At 28.9% G+C, this 25,990-nt stretch overlaps 1 protein-coding gene across 1 annotated transcript; it reads right to left on the bottom strand.

The window, feature by feature from the left end:
• Nucleotides 1-14: 14 nt before the first annotated feature.
• LOC145269576 (uncharacterized) lies at nt 15-25,576 on the bottom strand. Its single transcript, XM_080125316.1, has 3 exons — nt 24,981-25,576; nt 13,088-13,189; nt 15-5,533 (listed from the first exon to the last, which is right to left on the bottom strand). Exon 3 carries the CDS (start codon nt 3,611-3,613, stop codon nt 2,207-2,209), a length of 1,407 nt encoding a protein of 468 aa, XP_079981442.1. The 5' UTR covers nt 3,614-5,533; nt 13,088-13,189; nt 24,981-25,576; the 3' UTR covers nt 15-2,206.
• Between the last annotated feature and the right edge of the window lie 414 nt (nt 25,577-25,990).

Raw genomic sequence — 25,990 nt, 5'->3', positions numbered from 1 at the left:
AAAACAATAAAATGCAGATTAATATCCTTTATTTACAAAACTGAAATCATAAAAAAATAAAATCAATGCGCTACAAATACTGGGCTTTTTCGGTACAACTTGATAAAACAAAACGCAGAAGAGCAAAAACATTTCCAAGATCATATGTGTTCGAACATGTTTTCCCACACATATAAACACCCGAACATATGCACACACATGCACGCATATACACAGCCTCATATACACTCACATTCACGCGCACACACACACGCTAATGTACACACATATACGCACACATACACGCACAAGTACACACACATGCGAAACGTCACTTCCTCTTTTTGCGTCTGGACCAGCGTTCGACCTGCTTCGTCGACGAACTGACCGCATGTTCTAATGTCACTTTCTCTGCTACTGTAATGTGGGGCAAGTGCAAACACACTTAATACACGTTTCCCTCTCCATGAACTGGATTAACTTACTCTCTCTATCTTCCCTTTGCTTTGGCCCATCGACACAGACATGTGCGCGACTTTCTACTGAGTTTAACCCTTTCTTTCTACAGCCGGCTTGCCACTTCGCATTTCTCTATTCCTTCCACGCGCATAGTCGTCAACGGCTGAATGAACACATGTACACGAAGATCATCATTTCTCAACAGAAAATAAACGACATGTTTATTTTATTCCAGCATTTGAGTTCTGTGTTTTATTCATTCAATTCGTTTCATTATTTTTTCTTGTAGCGAATTAGGGTATTTTATATCCTGGTTCGCAACATATGTGATTTGAAATTCATATTTCATACAACGATAAGAAACGGGTCATACACGAGATTTTATTTTTCAAATCGAATTTGTTTTAGTAAAACATGTTCGTCTACTACAAACAGTGGAACAACTGTATGTTTATCATACAATATCATTATAATTATTATTTATCATTAGAATGATTATTTAATTATGATTAGTATGATTGTTTGATTATCATTACTTATTTGATTATCCAAACCATTCTGTAAGTTTTTTTCAGTGGAAGTTCTTTGCATATATTCTTTTTGTATTACTGTTGATTCTTTTTGAGATATGTTTGGAGCAAACTTGTTTTCTGATTCTGTCTCATTTGTAAGACAGTCTAGTTCAAAATGGTGCTTGTGTACAATTTTGAGATTTGGATTTTGGGAGCTCATCAGATATTCTATGGTGCTCACAATAGTTGCACGATGTTGACGGCCACTCTCTGAGAGCCCCATACCTCCTGCAAATCTGGGCAGATACAGTCTAATCAGATACTGGTTTTGGTATGTTATTTTGTACAGTGTCAGAATTTTTCAGTATTATAGTGGCTAGTCTGTTCCTGTCCTTTTGTGACTAGTCGATAATGCAAAAGCTATATGCTATAACAGGCATTGCTAGTTTAATGCGAATGATCTTGTTTTTGTTTGCCAGTTCTGCTTCATAGATTTGCCTTATGCAACGTGTATATATTTTAGTATATTCTCTGCTAATTTTCTCACTCATCTTGGCATGCTGAATTGAATCGTTTTCTTGCATTTTTCTGTTATTTTAGATTTTTGATGTCACTATCTTCATCAAGCTGTACGTTTTCAATAAGATCCTTTCTTCAAACTTTGATGGAGTAGTTAGCATATTTATCCAAACCAAACTTCATTTCAATATTTCTGGAACAGTTATAACAAACCTGTAAGAGTCAATTAAGTTAGTGTCTGAGTTGGCATACAGCTTCAGGTCGTCCATAAAAAGCAGGTGGTTTTATATTGTTTGGGTCTTGTTAGAAGCCTTGACTCTTATTGTAAGTGATTGACTTTTTTTATTAGCTTGCATAATGGAGCTATCGCAAGGGAGAAGTTAAATGCAATAGAGTATGGTTAGTAGATTCCTCTTCTGAATTTCAGTGACGTATTTTTACAGTTTCGTTTATGTGGCTTTCTCCCTAGCACGTGTTTCCATATGTCGCAACATATTGTTTATAAGTGTAAAAGAACAGCCACATCACAAAAATATGGTTTCTTTCCAGTATGTGTTTGCATGTGCTACAGCATACTTTGTTTCTTTCTAACGGAAGAGCCACCTACTTGACAAGAATATGGTTTCTCTCATTTTTTTTTATTTTTCTTCCTTTGAAGATTGTAATGCTGGGTATGGGGCAGCCCAACCAGCTGCCAACATTGCCCCGCTTTTTTATTGAAGCAACAAGAGCTCTTTTTAGTATTCTCGCTGTTCCCTTAAGTGCAATTGTTCTGTATGTAATCGCATGTGTCGTAACAAACTTTGTTTTGTTGAAAGAGAAGAGCCACACACTTCACAAGAATATGGGTTTTCTCCTGTATGTGTTCGAATGTGTTGTAACAAACTTTGTGTTGTTGAAAAAGAAGAACCACATACTCCACAAGAATATGGTTTCTCTCCTGTATGTGTTCGCATGTGTCGTAACAAACTTTGTTTTGTTGAAAGAGAAAAGCCGCATACTTGACAAGAATATGGTTTCTCTCCAGTATGTTTTTGCATGTGCTGCAACATGTTTTGTCTTTTTCTAAAAGAAGAGCGACATACTTCACAAGAATATGGTTTATCTCCTGTATGTATTCGCATGTGTTGTAACAAACTTTGTTTTGTTGAAAGAGAAGAGCCACATACTTCACAAGAATATGGTTTCTCTCCTGTATGTTTTCGCATGTGCTCCAACATTCTTTGTTTATGTGTAAAGGAAGAATCACATACTTCACAAGTATATGGTTTCTCTCCTGTATGTGTTCGCATGTGGTGTAACAAAGTCTGTTTTGTTGAAAGAGAAGAGCCACAAACTTCACAAGAATATGGTTTCTCTCCTGTATGTCTTCGCATGTGTTGTAACAAAGTTTGTTTTGTTGAAAGAGAAAAGCCACATACTTCACAAGAATATGGTTTCTCTCCAGTATGTTTTTGCATGTGCTGCAACATGCTTTGTTTATGTGTAAAGGAAGAGCCACATACGTGACAAGAATATGGTTTCTCTCCTGTATGTCTTCGCATGTGTTGTAACAAACTTTGTTTTGTTGAAAGAGAAGAGCCACATACTTCACAAGAATATGGTTTCTCTCCAGTATGTATTCGCATGTGTTGCAACAAAGTTTGTTTTGTTGAAAAAGAAGAGCCACATACTTCACAAGAATATGGTTTCTCTCCTGTATGTATTCGCATGTGGCTCAACATGTTTTGTTTATGTGTAAAGGAAGAGCCACATACTTCACAAGAATATGGTTTCTCTCCTGTATGTGTTCGAATGTGTTGTAACAACGTTTGTTTTGTTGAAAGAGAAGAGCCACATACTTCACAAGAATTGTGTTTCTCTCCTGTATGTGTTTCCATGTGCTGTAACATATTGTATTTCCATGTAAATGAAGAGTCACATACTTGACAAGAATATGGTTTCTCTCCAGTATGTTTTCGCATGTGTCTCAACATATGGTGTTTCAGCCTAAAAGAAGAGCCGCATACTTCACAAGAATATGGTTTCTCTCCTGTATGTGTTCTCATATGTTTTAACACATCATTTTTTGCAGCAAAGGAAGAGCCACATGTTTCACAAGAATGAGGTTTATTTCCAGTATCATTTTGCATATGCTTCAACATATTGGATTTCTCTGCAAAGGAAGAACAATATACTTCGCAAGAATATAGTTTTTCTCTTTTTTTTAAATTCTACTTTATCTTTTTCTTCTAATGGATGGGACATCCAACCAGAGACTTGACATTTACCCTTATTTTAGCGAGTCCAACCAAGAGATCTTTTCAGGATTCTAGCCGTCCCTTTCAGTGCAATCGTTTTTATTTCACTTGCACTTGGTTCACCGGGTATGCTGTCTATGTACTTTTTAAAGTTCTTTTTCATAAGATCAGTTGCTCCTGTGATGGTTGGTATATATATAAATGTCTTCGCATGTGTTGCACCATATTAGTTTTCAGTGTAAAAGAGGAACCACATACTTCACAAGAATATGGCTTCTGTCCAGTATATGTCCGCATGTGCTGCCATATTGTGTTTCAGTCTAAAAGAGCCACATATTTCACAAGAATATGTTTGCTCTACAGTATGAAGTCGTATATGTTGCACCATATGTGATTTCTCTATAAGAGTCACATATTTCACAAGTATATGGTTTTCCCTCTAGTGTGTGTATGCATATGTAGTATCCTATAAAATTTCTGTGCAAAAGAAGACACATACTTCACAAGAATATGGCTTTTCTCTAGTATGTTTTTGCATCTGTTTCAATATACCTTGTCTATGTCTAAAGCAAGAGCCACATATTCAAAAAAGATATGATGTCTATCTAGTATGTGTTTGCATATGTTGCAATATATAGTATTTTCATGAAAAGGAAGAACCACATACTTCACACGAATATGGGTTCTTTCCAATGTGTTTAGCAGTGTTGCAAAATATTTTATTTTCTTGTTAAAGAAGAGTCATAAACTTCACAAGAATTTAGTTTGTCTCTAGTACGTGTTCACACATGTCGCAACATATATTATTTACTTTCTAAGAACATATATATGTTTTACCATATGGTTTAACTTTTGTCCATGCAAAATGTTTACTTGTAAAAGAAGAGCCACATATTTTGAAAGAATGTTTTATTCCTCGTATGTATTTGAATTATGCATATTTGTTAGAAAAGAACCAGATACTTAAAAAGTAGTAAGAAAACAAGAAACAATAAACTACTTGATCAAATAAAGTGAAATATTTTGGTGAATATGTAGAATCACTCCGCTCTCGAAAATTCCTTTAAAGTTAATATTTTTAAGAGATTTCGGGGATGGTGAAAACGAAAATAACGTTTAAAATTATGCCAAATGAGTAGTTTGGAAAATATAAAGAAATGTTAGTTTTCAAAAACTAGGCTCACTTTTCTATAATAATTTAACAGAAAATGAGCACCCAGTTTATGGCCACAATTTTTGGGGGGTTGGAGGGACTTTCGTTCTACCCTCAGAATGTTGTGTAGCAGGGGATACATATAAGAAAAATATATAATGGGGGACTCAGAACAAATGATAGTGATATTTATATACATTTACATCACACAGAAGATTGTGACAATTCTTGGGGACTTCATATTATTAATACGAAGCTGTGACTTTATACTTGAAAAGTAAACTAAAGAAAAAGCCACACATTTAGAAGAATATGTTTTGTTTCTTGTATGTGTTTTCGTATGAATTATGCATGTTTGTTAGAAAAGACCCAGATACTTGAACAGTAGTAGATTTTAACTAATGTTTCAAAATGACATTATTATATACAATTCGATCATCTGTATTTTATGTCAGAAACTGGATACAGTTGACAATGAAATATAATTTAAGATTTTATTTGATGAAAGAAAGAGGTTAATTTAAAGTAAGAAACTAATTGGTCTTGTTCACAAAATCTAATTTTTACTTTCTAAATACATTTTGTAATACAGTTTCATATTAAAAGTCACCAAGAAAATGTAGATCCATTCAAATCCAATGATACTGTTTTTCTCATAAATGCATGATATTCTGCAAGATAGAAAAGAAGTAAAATATAAATTTCAAGACTGGATATTAATTTATACTTATTTCTTCGAAAAAACGGCAATTAAAATATATGTAAATACATTTTTTATTGCTTATATGAAATAAATTTTTTATTTAATTTAAAAAAGTGTTTTTATTTACACTTGAAGGAATACTTATAATAATACTTAGAAGCAATTACAATTCAATTAACACTTGACAAGGATTACAGTTAAATCAAAAGTTGAAACGTTACAATTTTAATATAACGTCGTTTTCTCACATGTCCCCTAAATCAGTTTACCCATAGTAGTGTAGTTTTGTATTTTACTTTCAATATAGTATTCGAAAAAGTAGTTTAGCATCTTACTTTCAATGTATAATAGATTAGCTAAGTATTTTACTTTCAATATAGATTGTGAAAAAAATTAGCTCAGTTATTTTACTTTAAATATAGTATTGGAAAAATAGTTTAGTTTTGTATTTTACTTTCAATATAGTATTGGAAAAAATTAGTTTAGTTTTGTATTTTACTTAATATGTAGTATTGGAAAAAAATTAGTTTAGTTTTGTATTTTACTTTCAATATTGTATTGAAAAAAATTAGTTTAGTTTTGTATTTTACTTTTAATATAGTATTGGATAAAATTAGTTTAGTTTTGTATTTTACTTTCAATTTAGTTTTTGAAAAAATTAGTTTAGTTTTGTATTTTACTTTATATGTAGTATTGGAAAAAAATTAGTTTAGTTTTGTATTTTACTTTCAATATAGTATTGGATAAAATTAGTTTAGTTTTGTATTTTACTTTCAATTTAGTTTTTGAAAAAATTAGTTTAGTTTTGTATTTTACTTTCAATATAGTATTGGATAAAATTAGTTTAGTTTTGTATTTTACTTTCAATTTAGTATTGGAAAAAATTAGTTTAGTTTTGTCTTTTACTTTCAATATAGTATTGGATAAAATTAGTTTAGTTTTGTCTTTTACTTTCAATACAGTATTGGATAAAATAAGTTTAGTTTTGTATTTTACTTTCAATATAGTATTGGAAAAAATTAGTTTAGTTTTGTATTTTACTTTCAATATAGTATTGGATAAAATTAGTTTAGTTTTGTCTTTTACTTTCAATATAGTATTGGATAAAATTAGTTTAGTTTTGTCTTTTACTTTCAATATAGTATTGGATAAAATTAGTTTAGTTTTGTCTTTTACTTTCAATACAGTATTGGATAAAATAAGTTTAGTTTTGTATTTTACTTTCAATATAGTATTGGAAAAAATTAGTTTAGTTTTGTATTTTACTTTCAATATAGTATTGGAAAAAATTAGTTTAGTTTTGTATTTTACTTTCAATATAGCATTGGAAAAAATTAGTTTAGTTTTGTATTTTACTTTCAATATAGTTTTGGATAAAATTAGTGTAGTTTTGTATTTTACTTTATATGTAGTATTGGAAAAAAATTAGTTTAGTTTTGTATTTTACTTTCAATATAGTTTTGGAAAAAATTAGTTTAGTTTTGTATTTTACTTAATATGTAGTATTGGAAAAAAATTAGTTTAGTTTTGTATTTTACTTTCAATATTGTATTGAAAAAAATTAGTTTAGTTTTGTATTTTACTTTTAATATAGTATTGGATAAAATTAGTTTAGTTTTGTATTTTACTTTCAATTTAGTTTTTGAAAAAATTAGTTTAGTTTTGTATTTTACTTTATATGTAGTATTGGAAAAAAATTAGTTTAGTTTTGTATTTTACTTTCAATATAGTATTGGATAAAATTAGTTTAGTTTTGTATTTTACTTTCAATTTAGTTTTTGAAAAAATTAGTTTAGTTTTGTATTTTACTTTCAATATAGTATTGGATAAAATTAGTTTAGTTTTGTATTTTACTTTCAATTTAGTATTGGAAAAAATTAGTTTAGTTTTGTCTTTTACTTTCAATATAGTATTGGATAAAATTAGTTTAGTTTTGTCTTTTACTTTCAATACAGTATTGGATAAAATAAGTTTAGTTTTGTATTTTACTTTCAATATAGTATTGGAAAAAATTAGTTTAGTTTTGTATTTTACTTTCAATATAGTATTGGATAAAATTAGTTTAGTTTTGTCTTTTACTTTCAATATAGTATTGGATAAAATTAGTTTAGTTTTGTCTTTTACTTTCAATATAGTATTGGATAAAATTAGTTTAGTTTTGTCTTTTACTTTCAATACAGTATTGGATAAAATAAGTTTAGTTTTGTATTTTACTTTCAATATAGTATTGGAAAAAATTAGTTTAGTTTTGTATTTTACTTTCAATATAGTATTGGAAAAAATTAGTTTAGTTTTGTATTTTACTTTCAATATAGCATTGGAAAAAATTAGTTTAGTTTTGTATTTTACTTTCAATATAGTTTTGGATAAAATTAGTGTAGTTTTGTATTTTACTTTATATGTAGTATTGGAAAAAAATTAGTTTAGTTTTGTATTTTACTTTCAATATAGTTTTGGAAAAAATTAGTTTAGTTTTGTATTTTACTTAATATGTAGTATTGGAAAAAAATTAGTTTAGTTTTGTATTTTACTTTCAATATTGTATTGAAAAAAATTAGTTTAGTTTTGTATTTTACTTTCAATATAGTATTGGATAAAATTAGTTTAGTTTTGTATTTTACTTTATATGTAGTATTGGAAAAAAATTAGTTTAGTTTTGTATTTTACTTTCAATATTGTATTGAAAAAAAATAGTTTAGTTTTGTATTTTACTTTCAATATAGTATTGGAAAAAATTAGTTTAGTTTTGTATTTTACTTTCAATATAGTTTTGGATAAAATTAGTGTAGTTTTGTATTTTACTTTATATGTAGTATTGGAAAAAAATTAGTTTAGTTTTGTATTTTACTTTCAATATAGTTTTGGAAAAAATTAGTTTAGTTTTGTATTTTACTTAATATGTAGTATTGGAAAAAAATTAGTTTAGTTTTGTATTTTACTTTCAATATTGTATTGAAAAAAATTAGTTTAGTTTTGTATTTTACTTTCAATATAGTATTGGATAAAATTAGTTTAGTTTTGTATTTTACTTTCAATATAGTTTTGGATAGAATTAGTGTAGTTTTGTATTTTACTTTATATGTAGTATTGGAAAAAAATTAGTTTAGTTTTGTATTTTACTTTCAATATAGTATTGGATAAAATTAGTTTAGTTTTGTATTTTACTTTCAATATAGTATTGGATAAAATTAGTTTAGTTTTGTATTTTACTTTTAATATAGTATTGGAAAAAATTAGTTTAGTTTTGTCTTTTACTTTCAATATAGTATTGGATAAAATTAGTTTAGTTTTGTCTTTTACTTTCAATATAGTATTGGATAAAATTAGTTTAGTTTTGTCTTTTACTTTCAATTTAGTATTGGAAAAAATTAGTTTAGTTTTGTCTTTTACTTTCAATATAGTATTGGATAAAATTAGTTTAGTTTTGTCTTTTACTTTCAATACAGTATTGGATAAAATAAGTTTAGTTTTGTATTTTACTTTCAATATAGTATTGGAAAAAATTAGTTTAGTTTTGTATTTTACTTTCAATATAGTATTGGATAAAATTAGTTTAGTTTTGTCTTTTACTTTCAATATAGTATTGGATAAAATTAGTTTAGTTTTGTCTTTTACTTTCAATATAGTATTGGATAAAATTAGTTTAGTTTTGTCTTTTACTTTCAATACAGTATTGGATAAAATAAGTTTAGTTTTGTATTTTACTTTCAATATAGTATTGGATAAAATTAGTTTAGTTTTGTATTTTACTTTCAATATAGTATTGGAAAAAATTAGTTTAGTTTTGTATTTTACTTTCAATAATGTATTGATTGAAATTAGATTAGTTTTGTATTTTACGTTCAATATAGTTTTTGAAAAAAATAGTTTAATTTTGTATTTTACTTTCAATAATATAGTATTGGAAAAAATTAATTTAGTTTTGTATTTTAATTTCAATATAGTTTTTGAAAAAATTAGTTTAGTTTTATATTTTACTTTCAATATAGTATTGGATAAAATTAGTTTAGTTTTGTATTTTAATTTCAATATAGTTTTTGAAAAAATTAGTTTAGTTTTGTATTTTACTTTCAATATAGTATTGGAAAAAATTAGTTTAGTTTTGTATTTTACTTTCAATATAGTTTTTGAAAAAATTAGTTTAGTTTTGTCTTTTACTTTCAATATAGTATTGGATAAAATTAGTTTAGTTTTGTATTTTACTTTCAATTTAGTTTTTGAAAAAATTAGTTTAGTTTTGTATTTTACTTTCAATATAGTATTGGATAAAATTAGTTTAGTTTTGTCTTTTACTTTCAATTTAGTATTGGATAAAATAAGTTTAGTTTTGTATTTTACTTTCAATATAGTATTGGAAAAAATTAGTTTAGTTTTGTATTTTACTTTCAATATAGTTTTGGATAAAATTAGTTTAGTTATGTATTTTACTTTCAATATAGTATTGGATAAAATTAGTTTAGTTTTGTATTTTACTTTCAATATAGTATTGGATAAAATTAGTTTAGTTTTGTATTTTACTTTCAATATAGTATTGGATAAAATTAGTTTAGTTTTGTCTTTTACTTTCAATATAGTTTTGGATAAAATTAGTTTAGTTATGTATTTTACTTTCAATATAGTATTGGATAAAATTAGTTTAGTTTTGTATTTTACTTTCAATATAGTATTGGATAAAATTAGTTTAGTTTTGTATTTTACTTTCAATATAGTATTGGATAAAATTAGTTTAGTTTTGTCTTTTACTTTCAATATAGTATTGGATAAAATTAGTTTAGTTTTGTATTTTACTTTCAATATAGTATTGGAAAAAATTAGTTTAGTTTTGTATTTTACTTTCAATAATGTATTGATTGAAATTAGATGAGTTTTGTATTTTACTTTCAATATAGTTTTTGAAACAAATAGTTTAATTTTGTATTTTACTTGCAATATAGTATTGGAAAAAATTAATTTAGTTTTGTATTTTAATTTCAATATAGTTTTTGAAAAAATTAGTTTAGTTTTATATTTTACTTTCAATATAGTATTGGATAAAATTAATTTAGTTTTGTATTTTACTTTCAATATTGTATTGGATAAAATTAGTGTAGTTTTGTATTTTACTTTCAATATAGCTTTTGAAAAAATTAGTTTAGTTTTGTCTTTTACTTTCAATATAGTATTGGATAAAATTAGTTTAGTTTTGTCTTTTACTTTCAATATAGTATTGATTGAAATTAGATTAGTTTTGTATTTTACTTTCAATATAGTTTTTGAAAAAAATAGTTTAATTTTGTATTTTACTTTCAATATAGTTTTTGAAAAAAATAGTTTAGTTTTGTATTTTACTTTCAATATAGTATTGGAAAAAATTAATTTAGTTTTGTATTTTAATTTCAATATAGTTTTTGAAAAAATTAGTTTAGTTTTATATTTTACTTTCAATATAGTATTGGATAAAATTAATTTAGTTTTGTATTTTACTTTCAATATAGTATTGGATAAAATTAGTTTAGTCTTGTATTTTACTTTCAATATAGTATTGGATAAAATTAGTTTAGTCTTGTATTTTACTTTCAATATAGTATTGGAAAAAATTAGTTTAGTTTCGTATTTTACTTTCAATATAGTATTGGATAAAATAAGTTTAGTTTTGTATTTTACTTTCAATATAGTTTTTGAAAAAAATAGATTAGTTTTGTATTTTACTTTCAATATAGTATTGGATAAAATAAGTTTAGTTTTGTATTTTACTTTCAATATAGTTTTTGAAAAAAATAGATTAGTTTTGTATTTTACTTTCAATATAGTATTGGATAAAATAAGTTTAGTTTTGTATTTTACTTTCAATATAGTATTGGATAAAATTAGTTTAGTTTTGTATTTTACTTTCAATATAGTTTTTGAAAAAAATAGATTAGTTTTGTATTTTACTTTCAATATAGTATTGGATAAAATTAGTTTAGTTTTGTATTTTACTTTCAATTTAGTATTGGATAAAATTAGTTTAGTTTTGTATTTTACTTTCAATTTAATATTGGATAAAATTAGTTTAGTTTTGTATTTTACTTTCAATATAGTATTGAAAAAATTAGTTTAGTTTTGTATTTTACTTTCAATATAGTATTGGATAAAATTAGTTTAGTTTTGTCTTTTACTTTCAATATAGTATTGGATAAAATTAGTTTAGTTTTGTATTTTACTTTCAATATAGTATTGGATAAAATTAGTTTAGTTTTGTATTTTACTTTCAATATAGTATTGGATAAAAATAGATTAGTTTTGTATTTTACTTTCAATATAGTATTGGATAAAATTAATTTAATTTTGTATTTTACTTTCAATATAGTATGTGATAAAATTAATTTAGTTTTGTATTTTACTTTCAATATAAAAAATTAGTTTATTTTTTTTTACTTTTAATATAGCATTGGAAAAAAGTTCAGTATTTTATTGTTAAATTCGTCTCATGACAATTTCTATTGTATTATTTTCTCAAACCCCAGCAACATTAGTTTTACTTCAAATTTATTTCGTGTTCGTAATCTAAGTTTCCTTTCTAAACGTCTAATAATTATTTTTTTGTCAAATTTACTTTTAGTTTCCCATTTTTATAACTCAAATTAATTACAGAATTTTTGTTGCTTAATTGTTAAATTTTATTTCCTCCAATTTTTAGAGTTTATGTTAATTTAATTATCATACCTTCTTTTTTCATTTTTATATTTTTTAGTATATACAGTTGTTCCATAATTTTACCCTTATTCTCGGGAATTCCTGTCAAGCATGGATCGGGCAAAACCAGCAATCAACAAAAGTTTTCCTTTTTTTTTCCAGAAATTATGACAGTTTTACTGTTTTAACCGTAAATGTTTAAGTGTAATACAAGGGTTTGGGGCTTATTTCAGTCAAATTATTTTAGGAGAGCGGAGTTTTCCACAGAACTTTATATATATATATATATATATATATATATATATATATATATATGAAGAAAATACATAAAAATGCGTCCATTCAATCTATTTCTGAACAAGAATATCTTTAAGATACGTCCATTCAGTCTACTTCTGAACAAGAATAGTTGTAAGATACGTCAATTCAATCTAAATTTGAGTAAGAATAGTTTTAAGATACGTCCATTTAATCTATTTCTGAACAAGAATAATATTAAGATACGTCCATAAATTGTCAGATTAAAATACAGGAAAAATTCAGTTAAATTTAATTTCCCCCATTTTTAGATTTTTATACTTGTTTATTTTAATTTAATTTACTTTTTTTATTTTAATTTTTTAAGTACATTTATTTTTTTCATAATTTCAATTGTGATATTTCATGTCTTTAATGTAAATGATATAAATGAAACATTAAAGAGAAGTCAAAGAATATGTTGTGTCAAATTTTATATGTTAAATTATTAAAACATTGTATTCTATTTGAAGTACAATATGAATACAACTGTTTATGTCAATATTATTCATATCATTACCATAATAATGAAATAATAAGCACAAAATATTTGACAAATTCGGGTAATTACCTGTTATTAATGAATTCTTTACCACTGAAGCAGTCGATTTTTTAAGCTCTCTGTGATGTTTTTGGACATAATTATATGCAGTTTACATTTTCCAGAATAAATCTGTAAAAGATAAATAAAATAATTTTGATTTTCCATAATGAAGATGTAAACAGTGTAGTTGCAAAGAATGTTTTTAATTCTCTTTTTTTTCATGAATTTTAACACAAAAAAAACAAATTTCTAGGTTTTTCAATAATTAAAAAACTGAATGTAAAATAATATGATTAAAATTAATTTCAGTTGTGATATTTAATTAATGCAAAAGATATAAATGAAATGTTTAAAGAGAAGTCAAAAGGTATGTCGTGTCAAATTTTATGTTAAATTAGTAAACCATTGAATTCTATTTGAAGTACAATAATATGAATATAACTGTTTATGTCAATATTATTTATATCATCATAATAACGAAATAATGCAGTTTACATTTTCCAGAATAAATCTGCAAAAGATAAATCAATTAATTTTGATTTTCCATGATGAAGATGTAAACAGTTTGGATTTCATAATCATTATTAAAATAAATTAATAAATTCTTATTTATTTATATATTGTTACACCAAGAAATCAAATCTAGTTATTTTAATAATTAAAAAAAAAAAAGAATGTTAAATAACACGATTAAAATTTAAATAATTTGAAGTCAAAATTAAATGAATTCTTCTACATTGAAAAGAAAAACTATTGCATTACATCGAAACAAAAACTGCTTTAAAAACACAAAAATAAACAAGCAATAGAAAATAATAGTTGGAGATTATATTTACATTTTGCAACATAATATATCAACACACATTTACACCAATAAAAGTGTATACACCTCCAAAACAATTATTTCGCAATTACACGTAATAAATCGTGAACACGTTGGCTCTAAAACTGTGTAAGGCTCACCTATCTAAAAACTAGGTAAAAAAAATTTAGAATTTAGGGTGAGTTGTCTGTTTCACAGATAAGTTTAATGTAAAATGTTGCAATATTTTAAATTCCTAATGGTGTAGATCTCTCTCAGTTGGGAGATTCTATTTATAAACGCTGCTGCTAAAAACTGATCGATCAAATTAATTCACGTTCTGCTATCGACCAATCAGAAACGAGTACTGCTCCTTTTTAGCAACTTTGCACATATTTTTCTAGTGTCAACAAGAGAAGGATCCTCTGCTCTTTGGCTACAAAATTATGAAGTCTAGAACCTCTGCAGAACAACTGTTTACTTAGAATTCATCTCCAGGACTTGTATAGAAACTAAACATGGCTTACAACTCACGAGTAAATGATCAGTAAGTTTTTAGACCGATAATGTTTGAACGACATCTAATCATTTTAGTAAAAATTTAGATGTACAGTACTATTTTTTATCTCCTAATGGTGTAGGGTCCCTCACATTTGGTAGACTCTATTTATAAACGCGGCTGCTAGAAACTGATGAATCAAATATATTCACGTTCTGCTATCGACCAATCAGAAACCAGAATTGCTCCATAAAATTTAAACTTTTTAGCAACTTTGCACGTATTTTTCTTGTGTCAACAAGAGAAAGATCCTCTGCAGAATCAATCTCCAGGACTTGTATAGTGTTTGAATGACATCTAATCATTCTAGTTAAAACTTAGATATACAGTATTCTTTTCTTTAGAATGGGGCACATGAATTACGGTTTATTAGAGGATTAAGTGGCAAAATTTGAGGAAATGTTGTTACCTAAACTTAGGATTGAGTTTTGAAACATCTCCCCCAAATAATTTATTTATCTTAACTAAACAGAATCTGGTCCTTTACTCTTAAAACACTATGCAGATAGACTATCTGCCCGAAATAGCTGATAAATTTATGCCAATTGTACCAGGTTGACAAGAAAATTCTTTCGGTTTTTAACTTTTATATAATGTTTGAATGACATCTAATCATTTTAGTAAAAATTTAGATGTACATTACTATTTTTTAGAATGGGGCACATGAATTACGGTTTAGGAGAGGATTAAGTACAGATATTTGAGGAAAGGTTGTTAGGGTTAGGGTTAGGGTTACCTAAACTTATAATTAAATAATTTATTTCTCCTAACTAAACAAAATTTCGTCATTTACTCTTAAAACATTATATGCTAATTGACGATTTGCTTGAAATAGCTGATAAATTTATGCTAATTGTATCAGGTTGACAAGAAAATTCTTTCGGTTTTTAACTTTTAAATTAAGATGAATGAATCTCGGCTCAAACAAAAATTTATTGATCGAAATATAAACCATCAGAATAAACACACTTTACCCAACACAAACAAGTGTATTTATTCTAGTATCGTAAAAAATCTTGCATTCCGGTGGCGATGAAGTCGTCGAAAGCATTTTTGATATTGCTTAGGTTTTGGGAGCATTTCTCATTCAGAAAGTTGTCGAGATGCTTGAAAAAGTGGTAGTCAGTAGATGAGAAGTTTGGAGAGTGTGGCGGTAGAGGAAGAGTTTTGTATCACAATTCGTTCAACTTCTGCAGAGTTTGTTTAGCAATATGAAGTTGGGGATCGTCATGGAGGTAAATTGGGCTTTTTCTGTTGCAAGGTGTTTTCAAAGTTTCTGATGCGTTTCATCCATTTCACCGTAATCGTTTTGTCTGCATTAAAAAAAAACTGTAATGGATGAGACCAGTTGCGAACCTCCAAACAGTCAGCATGACATTCTTTTGGTGCAACTCTATATTCCGGAAGTGATGTGAAGCTTTGTCGGCATCCAACCACTGAGGTGACCATTGCCAGTTGTTGTAAAAAAAAAAACCCTCACTTTTCATCATAAATGAAAACGTACTTGAGAAACAGGTTGTTCTTGTTGCGTAAAAGTGAAGATAAGACTTCATAACATTTCATTTCTTATTGTGTCATTCAATTCATGAAGCACCCATTAATCAAGATTTTTCTTATTTCGAATCTTTTTAACTGGCTGGAAATCATTGGATGTATTATGTCTAATTCAGAAGCACGTTCTTGAACAGTTGTGCATGGATTGGCTTTTATTAATTGATCGTTGTCAACATCCGATGGTCGACCTCTATGCTCATCATCTCCAAGACTCTTGTCGCTGCCACAAAATTTCTTAAACCACCATTGTGCTGTGCCTTCAATAGTGGTTCCTCGGCCAAAGGATTCATTGATATTACAAGCTGTTTCAGCAACTTTTTGACCTAGCTGGAATTGAAATAAAAAATTGTGCGAATTTGCTTTTTTTTCCATCTTGTATACAATATTCTGAAAAGAAGCCATAATTGTTTTAAAGCGATTGTAATTCAAACGATTAGAGAAAACGAAAAACGCTCTTTAAAATGATATAAAAGTAAAGGTATTATAACAAAAAAGCATCTGAAAATACATCATTTGCAATCAAAATGAAAAATATTACAAGAGGTTTCTTCTCATCCTAATATATGTAAAACTAACTACCACACTAAATTCTGACATAATTTTGTTTTTATTCTAACACGTGCCAAACTAACTACAATTACATTTTCATATAATTTTCTGGTATGATTTAAAAATAATATATAAACTGTAGAATGTATTATTAATGTTATTTAACGCAAGGTTATTTATCTAAAATGATTTTAATTTCCCCCAATATCATGATTTCAATTTCAGAGAGAACGTCTTTAATTAATCACTGCCAAGAAAGCAATACAAAACTAAAAAAAATTAAAAATGCTAATATTTGGAAGCAAACATCTTCGATATAGCACAAAATGAACATTTTTAATATGCCCATTATTTTTTTTGTTGTTATCAATTCTTTGTTTGGTCGTTTTTGGCTTTTTTGTTTATAAAAATGTTGCTTCAGATTTTAATTTGGCTTTTTTTTATTTAAAGTTTAGCTTCCAACATTTATTTTAGTTTGATAAAACATTAACTCATTGATCAATTCGATCTCTTTACAACCCTTCCTTTTCATAACCTATCATACTTTCATAAATTAGAGTCCATTTTCTGTAGGCTGTTTTTGAACCCAGTCAACGACGGGTACTTTTGCTAGTAATACATAAATTGTGGAATGTATTATTAATGTTCTTTGACGCAATCTAAAATTATTTTAATTTTAATTTCCCCCAATATCATGATTTCAATTTCAGAGAGAACGTCTTTAATTCATTACTGCTAAGAAAGCAATACAAAACTAAAAAAATAAAATAAAAACGCAAATATTTGGAAGCAAACATCTTCAATATAACACAAAATGAACATTTTTAATATGGCACATTTTTTTATTATCAATTCTTCGTTTGGTCTTTTTTTTTAGCTTTTTTTGTTTCTAAAAATGTTGCTTCAGATTTTAATCTGGCCTTTTTAGCATTTTTTCCTGAAAAATTTGGCTTCCAACATTTATTTTAGTTTGATAAAACATTAACTCGATGATCAATCTGATTTCTTGTATTCGCGTATTTGAAAAAAGAACGTTTCGCTATAATCTACAGAATTCACCTAAAATTTTCAGAGATTAAATTAATTTTTTGGTAATGTTGATTGGTTCTTTACTATGAGTGTGAGTTTGCCCAATGAAAAAGTTCATCCTGTAGTTGGAGTTAGCCCAGTGTTGCAAATGTAGTGTTTTTTTTACTAGATGTGGAAATTTTGTTTTCAATCTAGCATGTAAAATTTTGATCTAATGGATAGAGATTTTTTTTCTAGATCTCTTGATATTTGACATCCACACATCTGCCATTTAATGACTTGAAAAATAAAGAAAAGCGTTTTAAAATACTTTAAAACATAAACTAAACTAATTAACGTAGGTAAGAAAGTAACATTTCTTGCCTTTGTTAACAATTATTTATTGACTATTTATTTTTTTTACTATTTTTTTTTTGTTAACCATTCTTTACACTCGCTATAAAATTGATTCTCCTACGTACATTTTAGGGAGGGCGTTCCACCCTCTATAGTTTAAAATACAGTCTTAATTTAGAAGTATTTATTCACTTGGTAAAACTGTAGAAAAGTTAACAGTCGAAAATTATATAAAAAAAGCAACAGTAAAAAAACTTACCTCAAACGTAGTAGAATATAATTATCTACTGACTCGTATACTAAAATAAACTATTCTACACTTTAAAGAATGACTGTTGTTCCTACTTACTTGCCTCCCCAAAGTGCTAACATTCATGATTTTACTTAGTTTTACTAAATTTTTCAACGTTTTGCCAGAATGAACCACGTTTTCTATGGCACAGCATATGCTAACACCTCAGTAAAATTTATTGCATTTATTTTTAAGCAAACATTAAAAACAGAAATTAAACTATACATGCATATTTACTTGTCTTCCTACGATAATGAAGTAAGACACAAGGTCGGTTTTTAATGCAGTGAAAACCTGGCTACCCCCAAAAGTTCTACTTAAGATTGAGGTAACAAATTTTTTAAACCTCACTCTTTAAGAATTTCTCCTTCATTGACAAAGGACAGAATAAATAATGTATAGTATCAGAACAGATACTATATATAAAGACGTTAATTTTATTTGAAATAATAAATAATAATACAAATAAACTGAAAATAAAAAGATATTGTAAAATTGGCAAATATTTCAATTGAAATATTTTGCTTCCATTTTAAAAATATTCAGAGCAGACAAAATATACTTGATTAAAAAATTTTTGTAAATTTTTTTATGTTTCAAATTAGCGGTTTTTTAAATCTTCAGAAGGCAAAAGTTAAAAATCTTGTGAATTTTGGACACTTCTTTTTCTTGATCTTGTGGTTTTTAAAATCGCAGTTAGCAACACTGATTAAGACAGCAAAACATGGAACCCAACTGAAAATGTGAAAACATAGCAATAAATGCGACAGTGATAATCATGCCATTATTTTTTATTTTATTTTCGACTCTTAGAGCAATTCTCAGGACTCCAAAGAAGAGAATATCATAGCACTGTCTTTATACTCCTGCTCCTACAACAAACAGTTCAGAGAATTATCGAGCATAAATGCTGTCTTCGCCAGTAAATAAAGGTATATCACACGAAACAGATTGAAGGAATGAAGAGACATTATTCTCGAGCGTACAGAACAAAACTTCAAACAGAACTGAAAAACTAACACAAAATGGAAGACGACAACTCTCAATAACGCAGTCATGCTGAGTTATTTCCCTTGACCGATATGTTGTCATAATTTGATATTGGTGTGACGCATTTTTTTTCTCTTTTCTCAAGATAAAGTATCTTAAAGCCGGTCACAAAATGTTAGTAATATAGGCTTTCAGGTAGGATGGTTTTGCCCTACATATGGGAGCACGGGTATGTCTTTGTCTATTGACTATCAACAAGGTGAGGTGTGCAAGATCTGATCTGTGGGTGGAGTTGACTGCAATCTTCTCCTCAATCACAATAGGGTGTTGGCTGGTTAATTGACTGCTTAGTAGTTACGTCTTTTCACTGGTTACGCTGCTAATTGCGTCAGGGATCGAGGGCTTGGTATGCAAGGGCAAGGTTCAATCTTCCTCATCACTGTCATCTGGATGTTCAAGATTAATCTTTGAGCTGTTACTTAAATGAGAAGACACTCTGTATGTACTGGCCCTTAACTGGGAGCCAACACACTTTTGAATGTACGTGTTTAAAGGAAACTAAATATCGCTTGTGTCTTTATTTTTTAATAGGTCTTTTTGATAGGTACACAATGTCTCCAACATTCACCTCCATACAAGGACTAAAAGCCTAAGATCTCTCACTGTAAACATGATTGGCCTTGCACCTACAATGCTTCTCTAAGATTACTATCATTGAAGTGAATGCATTTATTGGTAAATTGGTCCTGGTGATACAAGATCTCTCTGGGGAACAATCTGAGTGATGAAAACCTACAGTTTAACATGTAACATGCTACAGAGAGCAAGACTGTGGAGATCTGCAGACTAGTTGGGTTGAACTTGAAGAGATTTCGCTGGACATCTTGGACAGCCTTTTCAGCAACAGGGTTACAGTTGAGGTTAGTAGGGTTACCTATCTCTAATAAGATATGGTGAGGGAGCAAAAACCCTTTGTTTTTAACGGATTTGAAGATGGGGGTAACGTATCTCCTTACAACTGCAGGTGGATTAATGCCGGGGCAAACAGGTCCTGCGAATAGCCTCCTGCAATCTGTCCTTTTGCTCATTTGGAATAAGGAGTACAACACTATAAGAACAAGTACTCCTGTAAGACAAAAATCAGTGTCAGAATAATTTGGAACGAGATCATGAACTCATTAGCCTGAGGAACACCTGACAATGTTGACCTTTTGGGGACGTGGGAGTGGAAATTGTGTTTTGATCCCAGATATACAAGCTATCACAGGCAGGGGTGCACACATGCAAAAGTGTTGGGAATTCCCCGTTTGATGTGCTGGCTTCTGGTTGGTCTGGCGGATTGCCACAACCAACCCTTTTACTTAAGTACTTAAGCAAATGCCCATGCCGATTTTATAAGATTAAGCCAGACCTCTGAGGAGAGAGAACCTAACCAAGAGATATCACCCCTACCCGGCCATCGCTACCACTGCCATCATGGAGAACAAAGAATAAGATTTTGGAGATTTTGGAGAATCTTAATGTAATCGAACTGAACGATGTACATATGTAAAAACTTGTAATTTTCGTGAAATTAACTTTTTCGTAGTAAGAACTCCCGAGTCTGTTTTTTTTTTTTTTCTGGCGTGCATGCATAGGCTGCAAGTCTGAGCGTTTGTCCAATTCAAACCTTATGATATCAAAGTCCAGAAAATGAGAGCCATTATTCTGGAAGTCAAAATGATGGTCTTATGGCTTGCCAACCATTTCTTATTTACATTGAGTTCTTAACAATGGCACTGTGAAATGCTGGGGCAGTAATTTGTCACTTGTCACAACATCATCTCCACAATATTATTCTTTTGGATAGCGGCGTCTCTGTTGACATCAAGTACTTCCATATGATCATTTGTTAAGCCGTGGTGTGGATGAGAGTGTGGGTTCTTCTACAAGTTCATCTCAAGGAATGGGGCATAGTTGTGATGACACCACTCTCTATAACAGATATGAGGGGAATACAAATGGACACATATCTAAGGACATGGCAGAAACACTAGAGGATGCCCTCCAATCTGTAGTGGAATGGGGACAAAAATGGATGGTCCCATTCAATGCTGCCAAGACTTAGCTTGTTTCCTTCAATAACTACAAGAAACCTTCTCTACCACGAATAGCAATGGCCAAGAACACATTACCTGAAAGTACTTCTTTTAAACTCCTCGGCCTAACGTCTACAGGGAACATGAACTGGAATAGATACATTGAGAGCATTGCCAAGGCTGTTGTAAAGAAGGTTGCCTTTCTCTACTGTGCAGGAAAATTACTTACACCTGAAAGTATCCTGTACCTCTATAAGGCCACCATTCACCCATATATTGAGAATTGCTGTCACATTTGGGCTGGTGCATCTGCTGCTTGTCTCTCACTCCTGAACAGGGTTCAAAAGAGAGTTGCCAACCTGATAGATCCTGAACTGTCATCTAGGCTTCAGCCTCTGTCCTATCAATGAAATGTTGCATCCCTCTGCCTGTTCTACAAATACTTTAATGGTGAATGCTCTGACGAACTACAAGCACTTGTACCTCCTCGACATAGCTACCCCCGACAAACCCGGCAAGCAACTAATTCCCACCCCTCTCTCAGTAGAGATCTCTAAGTGTAAGAAAGCCTTTTGCTAGAATAGTTTCTTCCCTCAGAACTGTAAGTCTTTGGAATTCCTTTCCAAGATTCTGCTTTCCCAACTGTACTGATATGCAGAAGTTCAAGTGCCTTGTTTGGGGTGAAAATTGAATTAAAAAAAAAATATTGGTGTCTGTGTTTAGTAGGGAGCCGTCAATTAAGGTTGCAAGTCACTGAAATAACCCTTCTGAGCGTTTGTCGTTCAAACCTTATGATATCAAAGTCCAGGAAATGAGAGCCATTATTCTGGAAGTGAAAAAGATGTCTTATGGCTTGCCAACCATTTCTTATTTACATTGAGTTCTTAACAATGGCACTCTGTGATATGCTGCCGCAATAATATTATTCTTTTGGATAATGGTGTTTCTGTTGACATCAGGTACTTCCATACCATCATTTGTGAAGCTTAGTGTGAATGAGCATGCAACTTCTACCAGTTCATCTCAAGGAATAGGGCATAGATGCTATCAAGAGACCAACAATATACAAGGTTATTTCTCTATGCCTCAAAGGAAGAAATAGTTTCATTATGTTCTGGGCATCACAGCTTATAGGCACGTTCAGACATACTGAGATATACTTGAACAACTCGTATATGTGGATAAGAGATGCTTCGATAGTCCAGTCTCATCTCCCAAATACTTTCAGGCATTTGTCCAATTAGTTGGTGAGTAATATAAACTTTATTCTCGAATGGACCGAACGAAACTCCAAACAAAACTGAAGAACTAAACACGAAATGGAAGAGGTAGACAAAAATTCTCAATAACATCGTCATGCTGAGTTATCTCCCTTGACCAATATGCGGTCATAATATTAATACTGGCGCTACTTGAATAAGTTTTTAGTGCTTTTACTTATTTTAAGGCGTTTTAAGTTTGAAACACAAGTAGTGCCTAGTTGTAAACTTATAACAACAAGATCATGGAAATTCTTCAGAATTCCGGATGCATCGTATTTCGACTTAAAAAACACTTAAAAATGCGTTAGAAGAGTGACTGGGTTTGTTACACATAGATTCAAAAAAGTTGTCAAAAAACAAATATTTAACAAATAAATGTTATTAAAGGCAAGATAAGTTACTTTTCTACCTAACTGGATAAGTTTTTAGTGCTTTTATTTAATGTAAAATGTTTAATCAGTTTGAAAAACATGCAGTGTTTTGGCGGTGAATTTGATGTAGTATACATTGAGTTTTGGAAAATGAGTCCAAACTAAAAAATTATACAAAATACTGTTAGAAACTGACCGAATATATGTCAGTGTATGTCACGGTAACATTTATTTAGGGAGTTTCAAACAGCATTTCGTATAATTTTTTTTATTTTTAACTAATTTTCCTAAACAGCAAGAATTTTGGCCTTCCTAAGGATTGCAAAATTGGCCTTTTTGAGGCAAAATTTGGCATTTTTACGCTCCTGCGTGGACCATAGTTCCACGTAAGAGAGTAAAAAAGGCTAAATTTGGCTCAAAAAATACCTTAGAAAGGCCAAATTTTCAAAAACAAAATGGCGGCCTCGATTATGGTACATTTAGTCTAGTCACCGCCAAAAATGGCCGAAAAATCAAGTTGTTGTTTTTTAAAACGAAATTACATTTATTAAAATCCATTATTTCTGAGTAACTTTTTTTTTCCAGAAAGATAAAACCCTGAATTTTATCATATAGAAAACAGAATAATGTAAAACTTTTTCTACTATTTTTAATTAAATTTTAAATGTTAAATTTTCCCAAAAAGTTAACAACTGACATTTTTTGTCTTGCACAAAAAGCGTATATAAATATTAAAAAAAAAAAAAGAAGGTTTTTGAAATAATTAATTTATTTATTTGTTGTTTAACTAAGATTTAGGATGATTTTCTGTGAGAATATGCAAAAATATTATAATATAAGTACCTGGATTTCAAATAATTTCACTTATTCATATAGGCAACCAGTTACTTCGAGTCGATCTAGAGTCTAGATCGACAATGTTTACGTTTGTTTTCGATAAAAAAGCAAACTATGGAAGACCAAACAGGCAAAAAAAAAATCTTATTTTTCAGTGACGAAAATTTCAATATATTATTAACGCTGAGGCTGGCCAGTACCAGATGGGTGACCATTTGTATGAGTTTGGCTTTTAATGTGTATGTGTGTGGGGGCCAGGCTCCCCAAAATAGGGGGGGGCAATTTAAAGCAGAAAAAAAAAATATTTCAGCGCGTTTGGTCCACCGTAGTCGAAAGGCGGCAAACGTTTTCAAACGGGATCGAAAAAATAATGCTATTTTTAAAACAAAGGGCACAATATTTATCGATTTTTTTTGTATCGATTCTTCAAAGCATTCCCTGTTTAATAATGGTCATGCATTATTCGACTCGCTAAAAAAAATTGTTAATTCATTTATCAAAGATTTTAAAATGTTTTTTTCGTATAAATATTTAAAAAAAATGTTTGTTTTGCTTAACTTAAATTATTTATTTTACTTAACATATTCACCAAATTTCACACTTCAAAACTCAAAAGCGGGATAATTAAACACAATCAAAGTTCTGATATTCAGACGTCAAAATAAGGTATGCAAACAATGTTTTTTTTTTTTAATCTATAATTCTGTCTCTTACAACAACACAATATGTTGTGTTCAGTTTCAGATGATTATTTTAAGCATATTTGTACCCCCTCAAAACAAGAGGGGGTTGTAAGCAATATATATATATATATATATATATATATATATATATATATATATATATATATATATATATATATATATAAATATCGTTTATGAAAAATAAGTACACTGTTATAAAGTTCATTCTTCTCTTAATAATCGCTGAAAATTTCGTATTGATCGGATAATTACCTGATTTTTAGTAGATTTTTTAAAAAGGCGGTCCGTAAAAAAGTACTTACCTGCCCCCCCCCAGTTTTGGCGGTGCCTAATTTAGTCTAATAAAAAATGTTGAAAAATAATAAAAATTCATTTTTTTCGGGTTTTATTTCAGCCTTAAGGTCTTATAATGTGTTTTATATAAAAATAAATAATTCATGTAAATTTTCGTCTGTCAAATAATTTACGCCGCTGAAATACATAACTTGATTACATTTCCTTTCGAAAATTAATAAAAACAAATCAACAAAATATGAAATAATTCAAGTAATACTTACATTATTGAATCTTTTTTTTTTTTTTTTTTCACTTCGCTTGTTTGATGGAAACATTCGTTGATGTTTCAACGGTTGTTTTTTGTTTGTTTGTCTTTTTGTTTTTGTTGGTTTTTTAAAAAGCAGAATTAAGTGAATCTCGTCAAGGTCAAATAACGCGTTGTGTCATCATCAAAACTGAGGTTTTCTACTGGGTTTCTCTCCCTCCTCGCTTTGCAAAGTTTGTTATTATTTATTTATTGTAAACACAATTGTTACTTTTTATTTTTTACTTATTGTTCTGTAAATTATTTTTTTTTTTATTATCGTTGTTAAATTGAATATAAGTCTAGTCTTGTGAACTCATGAGTTTAGATGCTGAGCAGGACAAAGGCTTTGTTGTCAGATTGGAGTAACCAGCGCATGAGCGTCATCAACCCATTTTTTACTCTCTCTCTCTCTCTCTCTCTCTCTCTCTCTCTCTCTCTCTCTCTACGCCGAATACGCACAGTAATTGTTTTTATAAATATATTTTTGACGCTTCCATACTATTGAGACGAAATTTCTGAAATCGTAAAACTGAATTTCACATAAAAAACAATGGTATCTACGTATTCCTCCTATTTTTAAGATGAGTATATCCAAAAAACTACGAAAATCGATAAGGTAGAAAATTATTTATTAAAGAAATAAAAAAAAAAAGAACAGAATTTGAAGAAAACGATCGTTAAACTCAGGAGAGTTTAAAAGGGAGGTAATTTTCCGTTTTGATTAAAAGAAAATTGAAACCATTGCCTTGTTTTTTTGTTTTTTTTTAATCTGGCAAATTTTATTCTGAATTTTAATTAATAAAACTAATAAATGCACCCATTTTATTTTTGGTAAATATCCAGAAACGTTACAACAGAACACCAACCACTCTAATTTATTTTTTTATATGTAATTGAGGTCGCTGACAACTGAATCTGATAGTCAAACTTGGGGCAAATTTACCGTTTGCATGGTATTAACCCCTGAACCCACGAACTACTTTC

The sequence above is a fragment of the Euprymna scolopes genome, chromosome 45 (genome assembly GCF_053919585.1).
Source record: "Euprymna scolopes isolate OS-2025 chromosome 45, ASM5391958v1, whole genome shotgun sequence".
Taxonomy (NCBI): domain Eukaryota; kingdom Metazoa; phylum Mollusca; class Cephalopoda; order Sepiida; family Sepiolidae; genus Euprymna; species Euprymna scolopes.
The sequence above is the reverse complement of the archived record's forward strand: the minus strand, read 5'-3'. Positions and strand labels throughout refer to the sequence as shown.

Bases quoted from the DNA above. Each gene is read 5' to 3' on its own strand.
- LOC145269576 (XM_080125316.1), bottom strand. From the start codon at position 3,613: ATGTTGAAGCATATGCAAAATGATACTGGAAATAAACCTCATTCTTGT.